Source organism: Symphalangus syndactylus, chromosome X (assembly GCF_028878055.3).
Source record: "Symphalangus syndactylus isolate Jambi chromosome X, NHGRI_mSymSyn1-v2.1_pri, whole genome shotgun sequence".
NCBI lineage: Eukaryota > Metazoa > Chordata > Mammalia > Primates > Hylobatidae > Symphalangus > Symphalangus syndactylus.
Window position 1 is genome coordinate 147848908 of NC_072447.2, and position 16353 is coordinate 147865260.

Consider the following 16353-nt stretch of genomic DNA (forward strand, 5'->3'; position numbering starts at 1 on the left):
AAAAAAAAAAAACATACAGTTTTAATTTGGTAGTTTTATAATTCCCTTTCAGTATCTAGTATGAGAAATATCTCATTACTCTTTATTTCATGAATGAATTGCCTAAAGCTGAACTGACCACATGTGACCATTTAAATTTGGATTTGTTTTAAATTAAATACAATCTAGTCCCATCTCAAGTGTTTAGTAGCCACAAGTGGCCAGTGTCTGTCACATGGGCAATATGCAGGTAAAGCATTTCCGTCATTGTAGAAATTTCTCTTGGACAGCAGTGCCCCAGAGTGTCACGGCTTTGGGGTTTTCAATGCAGTTTCCGAAAACCACCAACGAGATAAAAACTAGTATCAGTATAGTATCTTGCCATGCAGATATGTGGATATATCCTTTGGTGCAAGGTTTTGTTATATTCCTCATTATCGTTTTATAGATTTATTTATAAGGGCTCTACACAGCTCTCAGTAAATCATTATTGTATTCAAAGAACAGGAATTATCAGATTGTTACAGATGGGAGCTTTTGAGAGAGAAATTGAGGGACTTCATAAGAGCACACACGTGAATTAATATTTATTTTGATCAGTTTTTTACTGATATTTTACTTACAAAAGTATCACTTGTTCATACTAACCGGTGAAATGCTGCAAAGATGTACAAGCAGAAATTGAGTGGAGTTCCCTGGACCGGCCCTCCGAGGCTGCCCCCCTGAAAAACCAGTTTTAAGGCCCACCTGATCTTGGGTAGCCTCCCTCATTCCTGACCCCTGCCCCGCAGCTCAGAAGACAGATGGGCAGGGCTCGATTTCTTCCTTGGTCCACATGCAGTTCATACTCTGATCGCTTAGGAGGTACAGGATATCCCTTTAGGGAGAGGTTTTTGTATTTCATGTTTTAATGTCCAAATCATAATCTGACACAGGATTTGTTTGGATTTTTATTTCCGGGAAAGTTTTTGGATTTTTTGGGGGAGGAGAATTTTGGTGAGATTCAAGAATTAACTGCGTTTCCCAAGACTTGTCATGTGTGCTCTTATATGCGGTTTGTCATAAGATCTCTTGGTTCTCACTGGTTTTTCAGGGGGGCAGCCTCGGAGGGCCGGTCCAGGGAACTCCACTCAATTTCTGCTTGTACATCTTTGCAGCATTTCACCGGTTAGTATGAACAAGTGATACTTTTGTAAGTAAAATATCAGTAAAAAACTGATCAAAATAAATATTAATTCACGTGTGTGCTCTTATATGCGGTTTGTCATAAGATCTCTTGGTTCTCATCTTTTGATCTGTGTCAATACCGAAGTCTCCCTGATGGCATTTTTAATACTGTCATTTGACAACAACTTGTCTGGCAAGTAACCCTCATTACTTACCTTTCGTGTTAATTTCATGAATTTTCTCACTAATTTATTGGTTGCAGATGAGCTTTAATATTGTTTGATCCAATAATTGTTTTAAACATACTGACTCCAAACCTAGCATTTAATTTGAGAGTAACTGGTAACAGGAGCACTGGAGTCATGGCAGTTCTGTTCCGATGATCTCTGCAAGTCTTGAGTCAATATCTTCTATAGTATGTTGACCAGAATCTAGTATCTGGTATTGAAAATGCTCACTTATTTATTCAATACATCTTTTTTGCAAACCTTGGAATTTTTCTCAGTATGTTTCTTGAAATATTAATGAAAAATTTATTCTGAGTGGTGTTTTTATATTTGTATATTTGTATATTATAGTTGATAACTGCTGGAATACAAGAAAACTATAGATCTAAATGTAAATTGCTCATTTTTCTGCCAAACTTTCAGAAATGTCTTGCTAGTAGTACTCACAGATTTTCTATGAATGCTATTGAATGTTCTATATTGGTAATGCTACATGTGTGTTAGATGTATTCCAATACCATAGCCAAGAAATACTGGATCATCACATTTGTTAAAGCTCTCTATGGATCATGAAATTGAAAAGTTTTTCAGTTTCCTTGCTTTTGAGTTTACAGCCTATGTTCAATGCCACCACTTCAACCAATCCTTTTACTCCAAGTTTTTTTCAACCTTATTCTGATAAGTGGGCCCTCAGGTAATATTTTGCAAGGCCTTGAATGTAAACTAATTAGTGATGCCCTAGTAACCACATGAAAGCTCACTAGAAACAAGTTGTAAAGCATTGCTAGCCAAAAGAAACACAATGTTACAGACATATGTAATTTTAAATTTTCTAGAAGCCATATTTTAAAAATAAAAAAGAGGTGAAAATATTAGTAATATGTTTTATTTAGTTAGATGCATGAAAATGGTATAATTTCAACATGTAATCAATGTAACAAACATGTTAATGAGATATTTCACTTTAATTTTTCATATCAAATGCCCAGCAAGTGGTGGTGTGTATTTTACACCTGAAGCACATCTTCATTTGGACAAAGCACATTTTAAGTGCTGATAGATATATGTGACTAATAGCTAGCATACTGGACAACATGGTGATATTACGGTAGTGGTTAAGTCTAGCTAATGTATTGGGTTGTTAATAATGTTCATATTCTGACAGCCAGGTATGTAAGATCTCAAGAACTAAACTAACTTTAATTAAATAATTTGTTTTGTTAGATGTGTGACAGCACATTAAAATAATGTAATTGCTTCTATTTCTAAGTTTTGTTCTGTTTACAGGAGTACTTCCGTGTGTTGTTCATTTAATCGTGTTGATGGATTTTTGAGGTAAAAGTAATAATATTACCTGTCATTAGTTCATTATGCAGATTAAATGAGTAGAATTAAATAAAAGCTCTTAGTGAGCTGCCTGAAATGTCAGTGAAAACTCAGGAAATGTTAGTAATTGTCATTATCATGATTGTCATTACCAGTCATAATGCCATGAATTTTCCCTTATTTACAGCTTAGGAAGCTTGAAACTTGCAGACATTGTTAAATGTTACAGGACATGTAAGTGGTAGGAGGTAAATTCACTTTAATTTAAAAAATTTGTATGAAAAGTTTATTGAAAGATACGACTTGCTTATTCTAATATTTGAGACAATGCTCAACTATATAAAGAGGAAAGTTTGTAGTCCATCCCCATACCCTGACTCAACCATTACAAAAACCCCCAACTTGTCCCTCCACACTGTTGTCCTTGCTCACACAATCATCTAACTCCCATATGCACATGGAAGGCTTTTTTCCCCTTGTTTGTGCAAATATGAGCTCATTAGACAAAAGCAGTTTTCTGCATTTTTTTTTTTTTTTTGAGATAGGGTCTGATTCCCATCATCCAGGCTGGAGTGCAGTGGCATGACTATAACTCACTGCAGCCTCAACTTCCTGGGCTCAAGTGATCCTCCCACCTAGGCCTCTGAGTATCTGGGACTAGAGGTGCATATCAGGCCTAACTAACTTTTTGGTATTTGTAGTAGAGATGTGGTTTTGCCGTGTTTTCCAGGCTGGTCTTAAATTCCTTGGCTCATGCACTCTGTCCACCTTGGCCTCCCAAAGTGCTGAGATTACAGGCATGAGCCACTGCACCTGGTCTGCAATTTGTTTTTCTTGCTTAAAAAAGATAATATAGGTTTCTCCCCAGATCAGTGGGAGAGATTTTATGGTTTGCATTTTATACATCAACTCTCTAACCCATATGGAATTTATTTTGGTAAATGCTAGAGAGGTGAGGTTTTTAACTTTCCTTTTTTTTGTAATATGAAATTTGTCCTGGCAACATTTGAGTTTTCAGTTTTGTTATAATGATCCTCAGGTCACTTCTTAAACCAGATATTCAATTGCTTTAATTATTTAGCTATACAGTGCCACTTGGTACTCATTCAATAAATATTTATTGGTGTCAACAGTCTGTCATCATTAAGCAAAAAATTATAATAATATCATCATGGAGCTTGCATTCTAAGTGCAGGGAGAGGGCAGAGATGTAAGCACTGTTGGGAAGTGATAAAATAAAAAGGTTGAGGGCGAAAATACACATCCAGGTTAAAGGGGTTCTGGAGTTCTGGTGTGGGGACTGGTTGCAAAACTAAAGTGGTCAAGAAGGTCTTCAATGAGAAGGTGTTTTCTGAAGAAACTGCTAGAATATATGAAGGATGTGAGAAAGGCATCATAGAAACTAACATAGAAGAACAGGCCTAAGGAACATCCTGTGAAAATGCCATAATATAGAAGAGTGGCTGGTCAGTTCTAGGAACATCAGGGAGGCCAGTGTGGCTACAGGGCTGTGACCCAGGAAGAGTCTTTTGGGATGAAATCAGAGAGATAAAAGAACACTGGTTAATGTAGGGCTTTGGAAGTTATTACAGTGACTGGCTTTTAATCCAAGATTAATAGGGGAGCTACTGAGGTTTGGCACCACAGTGTATGTCATTTTCTGACTTACTAGTTAAAATGGTTATTTTGAATATATTTTTAGAAAGCATGCCTATAGGATTTCCTGATGAATAAGATGTCCATTTATTGAAATGAGGAGATCACCATTTCAAGAAAAATGTGGTATTGGTTAGGAGATCAGTTAAACTTGGTATTATTGTTAGACATACAAATGGAGATGCTGAGTAGGCAATTATGTTCTCTGGAGGTCAGAAAGGAGGTCTAAACTGGAAATATAAAATTAGATGTTATTAGTATACAGATTGTACATAACACCATTAGAAAACACTGGAAATACTGGAAATACTCATTCAGGGAATATGTGCATGTACATAAAGCAAAGAGGAACCTAGACACAAGGAAGAGAAGAACCAGCTAAAGAGACTGCGTGGGAACCAGTGACTTAAGCAGAAAACTCAGAAAATTGTGCCTAGGTGGCCGATATGGTTTGGATCTGCGTCCCCACCCAAATCTCAAGTTGAATTGTAGTCCCCAGTGTTGGAGGTGGGACCTGGTGGGAGGTGGTTGGATCACGGGGGTGGAATTCTCATGAAGGTTTAGCACCATTCCCTTAGTGCTGTTCTTGTGATAGTGAGTGAGTTCTCATGATATCTGGTTGTTAAAAAGTATGCAGCACCTCTCTTTTTGCTTTCTCTTGGTCCTGCTCCTGACATGTAAGATGACTTCTCCTGCTTTGCCTCCTGCCTTGAGTTAAAGTTCCCTGAGGCCTTGCTGGAAGCAGATGCTGCCATGCTTCCTGTACAGCCTGCAGAACTATGAGCCAATTAAACCTCTTTTCTTTATAAATTACCCAGGGTTAGGTTGTTTCTTTATGGTAGTGTGAGAATGGACTAATACAGAGGCCAACTGAATAAAGTGTTAATAGGAGGAGACAGTAACCTACTATACCAAAGCTTACTTATTATGACACATAAAGCATAAGCAACCAAAGAAATAAGTAGATAAATTGGACTTCATCAAAATTAAGATATTTTGTGGTTCAAAGGACACTATACAAAAGTGAAAAGACAGCCCATAGAAAAAGAAAAAAAAATTGCAAATAATTTATCTGATAAGGACCTATTATCTAGATTATATAAAGAGCCTTTGCAACTTGACAGTAGAGAAAACAACTCATTTAAAAAAAATAAGAAAAGCACTTGAATAGCCATTTCTCCAAATAGGCAATAAGTACATGAAATGATGCTCACCATAACAGGTGTTAGAATGCAAACCACAATGAATTATCATTTCACACCCGAGAGAATGGCTAAAAAATTCAAACAAACCAACAAACAAATACCAGACAGTAGTAATTCTTTGAGAAGACATGAAGGAAATGTTGCCGGTAGGAATGTAAAATATTATAGCCACTTATAAACAAAGTCTCATAGTTCTTAAAAATGTTCAACATGGAGTTACCATATGACCAGCAATTCTACCTAGATATATACCCCAAAGAAGAAAAAATATATGAGCAAACAAAAACTTGTACATGGGTATATATGGGAGCACTACTCATAATAGCAAAAAAGTGGGAATAATTTACATGACCATGAACATAAGAGTGAAAAAACAAAATATGGCATATACATACAAGGAAATAGTATTCGGTGATTAGAAGGAATGAAATATTGACACATGATACATCAACAAAATTTGAAAATATTATAGTAACTGAAAGAAGACAGACACAAAAAGTGCATGTATATATAGCATCATTTATTTTATATAAAAGTGTCCATTATAAACAAACACATAGAGATACAAAGTAGAATAGTGGTTGCTAGGTTCTGGGGGAGAGGGGATAGAGAGTGACTGCTAATGGTACAGGGTTTCTTTTAGGGGTGACTAAATGTCCTGAAACGAGATCGTGGTAATGATTACACCACCCTGTAAACAAACTCAAAACCAATGAAGTGTAAACTTTAAGGGGTAGATTTCAGGGTAGTTAAATCTGTTTTATTTATTTCACTTTTATATTAAGTTCAGGGGTACATGTGCCATTTTGTCTTATGGATAAACTTGTGCTCCAGGAGTTTCACCCCCCGAGGGCATAGGGGGCTGGTGGTACACAGCTTGGAGCTCCAATGTAGAGAGCCTTGGAATGCCATGCCAGAAAGTTCAGATTTCATTTGATCTGCAGTACCAAATGATTGCAAGGACAAATGTGAGTTGTAGGAGTCTGAAACATTGGCTGCAGCAATGAAAACAAAAATGATTGGCAAGATTCCAAAGATAGTTTAATGGCAGAATTGGCTGACTCTCATTACATTTTTTAGAGAGAGGAAGAGATCGAAGATTCTGAGGTTTCAGTTTTGGTAAAGAGATTCACCAAATTCAGTTTTATTCAGTTTATCCACCATTTGCTGGGCACCTCTGTGTTGTGGCAGCAGACTACAGGGAAGTTTGTTTTCGCAAAGACATTCCTAGTACTGGAAGGCTCAAGGTAAATGTTTTGATAGTGTACTTCCTCTAATCAATGTAACTCTATAGTTTAATAAAATACTCTACAGTTTATCTTACCAGATTTTCTAACCTTAAAAAGAGAGTTTCTTTACTTTTTTTTTTTTTTTTTTTTTTTTTTTAGACGGAGTCTAACGCTGTCACCAGGCTGGAGTGCAATGGCACCATCTCAGCCCACTGCAACCTCTGCCTCCCGGGTTCAAGCAATTCTCCTGCCTCAGCATCCTGAGTAGCTGGGGATACAGGTGCGTGCCACCATGCCCAGCTAATTTTTGTATTTTTAGTACAGATGGGGTTTCACCATGTTGGCCAGGATGGTCTCGATCTCCTGACCTCGTGATCCGCCCGCCTCGGCTTCCCAAAGTGCTGGGATTATTATTTCTTATCCTCAATGAAACCAAGGATTCTTTTAACAGATATTTGGAATTACAACCCATTAATGTTGCCTCCCACCACACACATACATTTCACACTCTGACACCTCCATTAATCTGAAGAAATGATTGATAGCAATTTAAAACCTTAGGCTGGCAGTACCTGTCTTTTAAAATATGTTTTTTGTGGTACATATTCAAAATACGTTGTTCGGTTTTTCAATCTCTGAAAACCATGAAGCAAAAAACGGGCTGAGAAGAAAAGTGGGAGGAGGCGAGGCTACTGTGATAGGGTGGAAGTTTGCTGAGCATTTTCACATGGCCCTTGTTTCTATGGAAACAATTACCCTTGTCTGTACCATTTATATATGTTTAGAATAACCTCTTCTGTATTTCCAATCTCAAAGAAAGCCTCCTATGAAACTTGGAATCATCAGTGGGAAACTATTTTAACACATTAGCAATCTGTAATGGAAGTGGACTAACATGTTGGTCTTCAGAGAATGCTAAATAAAGTAAATGGTGACCATCTGGTTATCATTTGTAAATTTAGTGAACCTTGTAGGATGAAAGTTTACCTCATACCTGGCCATGGATTACATACTTTTAACATTTATTGACTGCTTACTATATTTCAGGCACCATGATGCAAAGTTTTGTTTCACATATGATTCAATCCTCAGAACAGCTCAGTGTGGTAGTATAGTTAGTCTCATCTCCGTTTTACTCATGAGAAACTGGGGCTAAAGACATGAAGTGACTTGTGCAAGATCAGCCTGACTCTACTCTTTCTTTTTTTTCTTTTTTTTTTTTTTTTTGAGATGGACTCTCACTCTGTTGCCCAGGCTGGAGTGCAGTGGTGCGATCTCGGCTCACTGCAAGTTCCATCTCCTGGGTTCAAGTGATTCTCCTGCCTCAGCCTCCTGAGTAGCTGGGATTACAGGTGTGCACAACCACGCCCGGCTAATTTTTATATTTTTACTAGAGACGGGGTTTCACCATGTTGTTCAGGCTGGTCTCAAACTCCTGAGCTCGTGATCCACCCACCTCGGCCTCCCAAAGTTCTGCGATTACAGGCACCAGCCACAGCGCCCTGCCGACCCTACTCTTTTTATGCCTGGCTGTGGCTTCCTGTGAGCTGATCTATTAGGCAGTAGTTGAGGTCTTCACTTGCCCTGAATTTCTTCTGGTTCTCCCCTACTGGTAAATGACTAACTCTGTGAATTGAGTAATGGATGAAGTCAGGAATGAGTCTATTGCATGCACGCATTTATAGAAGAGGCTGCAGTGCCAAGACTCCTTTAGTTTTGTGTTTGCTCATTGTGTATGGATGAGGCTATGCCAGTGTCCTCTATCTTTATTTCGCATAAAATGCAGACGATTTCAGGCCTGGGTGTAGACCATCATCACTCATGTGTTGTTGCTATGTTTACAGGCAACAAAGATAAGTTTAGACCAAGCTTGTCCAACCCGTAGCCCATGGGCCACATGTGGCCCAGGACAGCTTTGAATGTGGCCCAACGCAAATTCGTAAACTTTCTTAAAACATTATGAGATTTTCCTTTGATTATTTTTTTAAAGCTCATCAGCTGTCATTAGTGTTAGTGTATTTTATGTGTGGCCCAAGACAATTCTTCTTCCAATGTGGTCCAGGGAAGGCAAAAGATTGGATGGAAAGCCCTGGTTTAGACAGTGTTATGGGTTGAATTGTGTCTACTAAAATTCTTATGTTGAAGTTTTAACTCCCGGTACCTCAAAATATGTCTTTATTTAGACATACATTCTTTACAGCAGTGATTCCCAACCTTTTTGACACCAGGGACTGTTTTCGTGAGACAACATTTTCACGGACAGGTGGGAAAATGGTTTCAGGATAAAACCGTTCCACCTCAGATCATCAAGCATTAGTTGGAGTCTCATAAAGAGAACACAGTCTAGATTCCTCGCATGTGCAGTTCACAATAGATTTCATGCTCCTGTGAGAATCTAATGCCACTGGTAATGCTCGTTCACCAAACACTCACCTCATGCTGCGCGGCCTAGTATCTAACAGGCCACGAACCGGTCTGGTCCACGGCCTGGAGGTTGGAAACCTTTGCTTTACAGAGTTAATCATGTTAAAGGAGATCCAATGTGATGGGTGTCCTTATAGAAAATGGAAATTTGGGGCCGGGTGCAGTGTCTCACGCCTGTAATCCCTGCACTTTGGGAGGCGGAGGTGGGCAGATCACCTGAGGTCAGGAGTTCGAGATCAGCCTGGCCAACATGATGAAACCCTGTGTCTACTAAAAATACAAAAATTAGCTGGGTGTGGTTGTGGGCACCTATAACCCCAGCTATTCGGGAGGCTGAGGCAGGAGAATCTCTTGAACCTGGGAGGCGGAGGTTGCAGTGAGCCGAGATCGTGACACTGCACTCCAGCCTGGGTGACACAGTGAGACTCTGTCTCAAAAAATATATATATAAAAATAAAAAAAATTAAATTTGGCCAGAGAGAAATGCATAGAAGGAAGATGATGTGAAGACACAAGGTGAGAAGACAGACATTTCCAAGCCACGGAGAGAGACCTGATATACATCCTTATCTCAAAGCCAATTTATAGTCTTGTGTGCACTTGTACAAACACAATAGAGGAATAGCAGGGGCATGGCTATTATTATTAATTTGTGAGGAAATGGTAGGGAGGAGGTACAGGGAAGATTGTCTGGAAATAATGACACCTGAGGTGCAGATGTGTGGAGGAACAGACGTTAACCTGGTGATTGGGATGCAGTGTGGGAGAAGGGTATCCCGGGCAGAGGAGATAACTTGAGCAAAGTCAGAGGTGGGTGAGTAAGAGAGGATGGTATGCTCACGGGACTCCTTCCCGCTCTGACCTTTGCCCTGACACTTCATGTTCCTGGTTCTCCATCGCCTCTCCCGAGCATCATTTTCTCTCCCACTACTCATGCTAAGCACTGTGCAAAGTTCAGTTCCTGGCCCAGTGATATTCTCCTTTTACTACTTTTGAAAAATTTAAAAAATGCCATTACATAAAATATCATCCATCCCTGGACCCCCCATATGAAACTCCAGCTGAGTGTCTGTTCTTGTCTCCAGCATTTACATTTGCATAGCCAAGCTTTTCAGCTCAGGTCTGAGATGCCAAAATGACACCCTTCACCTTTCCTTCCAAATTGTTGTCTAGATTCTGTATTTTAAAAAATATTCTCAGCATCAATAAGTGACCTGGTCCTAAAACCTGGAGTGATCTCTGACTTCTCCTGCTACCAAACACCTTGTCAGGATTCAAGGCCAGACAAACAGTGTTATTGTATACATCCTCAATTGTTTATTTTTCTTGAAATTCTAAGCAACCTTCATCTCTCCCCATTCTGTGAGCATCTCTCTCTAGTTTTACAAGCCACGTTAAAAATTACTGACAGTGACTGAAATTATACCTGTAAGGTCTTTTCACACTGGGGATTTCATTAGGCTGGACCCAAGGGCTTACATTATTAGTAAATAGATAATCTCCTGCTACCTTTTTGTTGATCTCGGGTGAGAATTCCCTTTTTAAACTGTCTGTTCTATCCTTTCTAATTTGAAGAACATTACTTTCCCTGAATAAAATGGGAACAAAATAGAAAATTAATAGTTGGAACTTTTTCTGATAATCAGTGAACATCACACCTTCTCTTGTCCTCATTCTCTCTGTCTACAGACATTTTTGCAGTCATTGACACTGTGACTACCCTGTTCTTGATATGACTTTGTTCTTGTTTATGTGACACCATTGTCTCCCGGTTTTCTGTTTCTCTCTGAGGTCAATTCTATTTCAAACTCTGAGATTCTACTTTCTCTGCTATCATTTTAGAAGTTTATGTTTCCTAGTCATTTGCCCTGGATCCACTTGTCATTGTTACTCTTCAGATTTTACCAGTTCTTCTAATTTATTTGCTGACCTCCACTGCCACCAAACCCACACATCTGAATCTACAGATCACATCTCTCTTCTAGAGATTCAGCTGCCACTTCAACACCCCTACTTGGATTGTCTAATAGATTCCTTAGCCTCAATCTACCAAACACTGATCTATTCACTTATTTTTTCTTTTAAGAGAGACTTATATTGTTGCTAGGAGTGGAAAAATGTATAGAAAACTTTGTTGCCTGAGATGTTAAAGTGATTTATATCTGTTCCAATTTGGTTTCTGGCCCCTATATTTGAGGTAGATTAAATAATATTACCTAAAAAGCCTCAGAATAGGCAAATAAGGAATAAAGTGGCCACAACAGACTTCAGTACTTATTCATTCGGTCTACAAATGTGTAGTAAGCACCAACTTTGCTCCAGGGATGACAGTCATCACTAGTAGTACATGGCTTTAAGCTATGGTCCCTTCCCTCATGGAGCTTAGACTGTGAGATATTGTGTAGACTTTCCTTAAGAAGCATCACATTCTTTCACATACCGAGATATCCTCAACTTGAGTCTTACCTGTGTGATTATCTATAATTAACATACTGTACAATTAACGTTTGTGCATGGACAGTTTTATGAATTATAATCCATGTTTAGATGTATGTAACCACAACACAATCTGGATACACAACAGTTCCATCACCCCCTCACTCTGTCGCATGTTGTCTTGAGAAACTCTTTACTGTTAAACTCTCCGCAAACCCCGAGCCCCTGGCAGTCATGGATGTGTTCTCCTTCTTATAGTTTTCGCTTTTTAAGAATGTTATATAAATGGAATCCTACAGTACATGTTCTTTTGAGATTGTCTTTTTTCAGTCTTCATATTTCTCTAGACAATCATTCAACTTGTTTGTATTAGTAGTTTTTAAGCTATTTAATGCTGGGTATTATTCCATTATATAGATGTACTACATTCTGGTTATCAGTTCTCCAATTGAAGGCATTTATGTTGTTTACAGTTTATGGTGATTTTGAATAAAGATACTACTAAACATTCATGAACAGTTATTTTGTGAATATAATTCACTTAGGTAAATTCTTAGGGTAAATATAATAGAGGTAGGATTGCTGGCCTATAGAGTGAGTGTAAACTTCTAGAAACTGCCAAACTGTTATCAAGAGGGTGTACCATTTTGCTGTTGTTGTTGTTGTTCTTTTTCCATCTTAACAGAAGTGTTGGGGTATCACTTCAAGGATTTCATTTGCATTTTCTTAATGACATCTTTTTATATGTTCATTTGCCATCCACATATCTTCTTTGTTCATGTCTGTTCACATATTTGCTGTTTGAATGTTTTAATTGATTTCTAAAAAGTCTTTATATGTATATGCCAGGTAAAACTTTTCAGTCAGATTGGCAAACATTTTCTTTCAGCTCATTGCTTTTCATTCAGTTATTTAATGGTAGATTTCTCAGAGAAAACATGTTTTTCTCTTTTTGATAAAGTTATTGTATTAGTTTGTTCTCTTGCTATAGAGACATACCTGAGACTGGGTAATTTATCAAGAAAAGAGGCTGAATTGACTCAGAATTTAGCAGGCTATACAGGAAGCATGGCTGGAGAGGCCTTAGGAAACTTATAATCATGGTAGAAGGTGAAGGGGAAGCAAGCACATCTTACCATGGTGGAGCAGGAGAGAGAGAGAGAAAGAGAGAGAGAGAGAGAGAGAAAGAGTGAGCGCAAAGGGGAAGTGCTACACACTTTTCAAACAACCAGATCTTGTGAGAACTCTACCATGTGACAGCACTAGGGGGATGATGCTAAACCATTAGATACAACCCCCATGATCCACTCACCTCCAACCAGGCCCCTCCTCCAACACTAGAAATTACAATTTGACATGAGATTTGGATGGGGAGACAGAATCCATCTTGTTTTGCTCCAGACCCCTCCCAAATCTCATGTCTTTCTGACACTGAAAAATACAATCATCCCATCTCAATAGTCCCCCAAAGTCTTAACTCATTCCAGCATTAACACTAAAGTCCAAGTCCAAAGTCTCATCTGAGAGAAGGCAAGTCTCTTCTACCTATGAGCCTGTAAAATCAAAACCAAGTTAATTACCTTCAAGATACGATGGGGATAAAGGCATTGGGTACATGCTCCCATTCCAAAAAGAAGAAATTTCTCAAAACAAAGGGGTTACAGGCCCCATGCAAGTCCAAAACCCAGAAGGGCAGTCATTAAATCTTAAACCTTTGAAATAATCTCATTTGACTCCATGTCTCACATCTAGGACACACTGATGGAAAAGGTGGGCTCCCAAGGCTTTGGGCAGCTCCACCCCTGTGACTTTGCAGGGTATAGCCCCATGACTGCTTTCACAGGCTGGCATTGAATGCCTGTGGCTTTTCCAGGTTCACAGAGCACGCCGTCAGTGGATCTACTACTCTGGAGGCTGGAGGACAGTGGCTCTTTTCTCACAGCTCCACTAGGCAGTGACCCAGTGGAGATTCTGTGTCAGGGCTCCAACCCCAGATTTCCCCTTCACATTGCCCTAGAAGAGGTCATTCATGACGGATCCAACCCTGCAGCATACTTCTGCCTGAATATCCAGGCATTTCCATACATCTTCTGAAATCTAGGCAGAGCCTCCCAAGCCTCAACTCTTACCCTCAGCGCATCTCCAGGCTTAACACCACATGGAAGCCACGGAGGCTTGATGCCACCAAGGCTTGAAGCTTGTACCCTCATGTTAGTCTTAGATTGTAGTATCCTGCAGGTAAATACTCAGAACAACTTCCATAACTTGAATATTTACTCCTTCCCCCACCCCACATACTGGTAGAATTCATGTTGGGATACTACATTTACTATGAACATACACCCCTGATTTGAAACAAGACTAAGATACACGGTAAAGAATGTTTATTCACTAAAGTTTTGACAGACTGAAGGCCATTACTTCAGATTGGAAATAGGAAATTTAAAAGAACTACATGGACATTGGGTAAAAGAACATGGGTTGAAATTTGCCTGGCAGTAGCCCAAAGGTAAATGGTCTTCAAGGTGCATATGAAGGAACTGTAGGAGGAAAATGGGATAATTCACATCTCCACCAATAAACAAATGTAGCCACACTAGCTTGGGGGATTTGAGGTGAGACATCGAAAATACTAAGTCATGGTGAGGGCTGGAGGACAAAAGAATGAATCACTTAATAGGAATGACTGTGGGGAAGGGCTTGAAGGAATCATCCTCTTGCTTCCATGTGAACCATGAACATTAAATATGGAGAAATGAGGAGCGGCGGCAGATCGGTTTGGGATGCATCTTCAGGGGATGCTGAAACAACAACAGCATTTGGTTTGCTCTACACCCCTGTCACCCCTCGCCCGCAAGCCCAGGGAGTTGTCAGCAGTGGTGATTTGTGATGTCTAAGACATCCTAGGGCTGCCATTGGCTGGGACACTGCCTGTATGATCAAACAAAGCTCAAGGATGTGGCTTTGCCTTGTCACCAGGAGGGTATACATAGGGAGGGCAAGAGCTCTGGGCCACTGGGAAGATTCAAAAGCTACAAAAGCCTCATTATGGATAGTAAACCTCCCAGCACCAATGGGGAGAAGAGGAAGAGCCCCTGCGAGTCCGACGATGAAAATGATGAGGTAAGATTGTCAGGTTTTGAAGCGAAGGCGAGGGTGAAAGACACACAGAGCGGGGGCGGCTCAAACAGCAACACGGGAATATTGCAGACAATTGTGGAAGTGGGGGACGTGCTTAATACCAGAGCCCACCGCCGCTTACAGGCTGGGGTGCTTATAGGTATGGGTGGGAGGGCACTGGGCAGGATGGCTTGCTGCCCAGCAGGATATTGATAAGATGTTCTTATGATCAGGTGGTTTGGCCCTTTTTCTGGTGGAATATCATTGTGGCGTTCCTTAGAACTTTGCCAAGCAAGATATGATAGGGATGTTTCTTTAGTTGGGCCTCTGTCCGTCTTGTGGATAGGTGGTTAGGCAGGATGTTTCTCACAGCCTGAACCCCCATGGGATGTTTCACTTTGACCAAGGTCCGCAAAATAGCAAAGAACTTAAAAAATGGTGCAGTTTGGACTAACAGATGACCTTATCCATGCTCCTCTTCTTCTTCCCCATAGATCCCTACTCTGTGATTCAACCTTGTTCTTCTCCGGATCAAACCCCTTCCTCAACCTGCATTCCTTCTTCTTATGAAGCCCCCCCTGCTATCCAGTCTCTATCCTATTGACCCAAAATAATGTCTTTCTGGCCTATCCCTGTTTTCTTAACAGATGCAGGAGACACCAAACAGGGGCTCAGCCCCCGAACCGACTTTGAAAAAGATGAAAACATCTGAATACTCAACACTATTAGTGGTTCGCTACAGGAAGTTTAAGAAAATATATTCAAATCGACGGGAGAAGGATCAATCCCCGGAGCACTCCATCAATCCCGCGCAAGAGGAGGAGGACGAAGTCCTAGAAATATCGGCTGAAACATCTGCCAAGGAGGAAGAAGACCCATAAGCATCTGAAGGATCTTCTTCACAGGCTGGGGAGAACTGGTGAAATGTGGAGAAACCAAATTGGACAAATCCTCCCCACCAATGGCGATGATTACAATAAAATCAAGTTTGAGAAGCTGATGGCTGTGTATAACTCTGCCTGTTTTCTGATGGTTGGGGGGAAGGGAAGGGAAGAGGTAGGCATTTGAGAAGGGAGGGATATGAGGTCCTGTAGGGTTGGTGGACAGACCCACAGGTTGACAGTAAGCCAGACATTGTAAGTAAGGCCTGGGGGAGGACTGATTCCTAAAGAAAATTTTCTTCTTAAAATTTTATCTCACGGGAAGTGGAGATGTGTATATGTTCACGCAACTGTACCCGGCAGCACATAGTGCTGCTGAATGTACATATCAAAGGTATTCCCATCCCCTTTCCATTTGATATTTTCCTAGGTTAGAAATATATGCTTTATAAAGAGTAAATGTTCTGTAAAACACAAAGCACAATACAAAAGAAGCTAGTAGATGTAAGAGTAAGTAAACAGCAGGAAAGCATTGCTTGTAATGAAATGATTGAAAAGCCAATTCTAAAACAAAATTTCAATGCATCTTAAATATTTATGTTACTGTTTTAATGACCTCAACAGTCTTTAATCAAGATAAGTATGCTTTAGAAATGTGTTGATATCCGCAAAGTGTGAATATTCAAAATCGCCATGACTTGGG

General features: G+C 39.8%; 1 protein-coding gene across 1 annotated transcript; it reads left to right on the plus strand.

Annotated features, from left to right (window-relative positions):
- The first annotated feature begins 14641 nt into the window (after positions 1-14641).
- On the plus strand, positions 14642-15769 carry LOC129476224 (sperm protein associated with the nucleus on the X chromosome N1). The gene is made up of 2 exons (XM_055268937.2): positions 14642-14772; positions 15417-15769. The coding sequence occupies exons 1-2, from the start codon at positions 14698-14700 to the stop codon at positions 15648-15650; spliced, it is 309 nt and encodes a 102-aa protein (XP_055124912.1). The 5' UTR covers positions 14642-14697; the 3' UTR covers positions 15651-15769.
- The last annotated feature ends 584 nt before the right edge of the window (positions 15770-16353 follow it).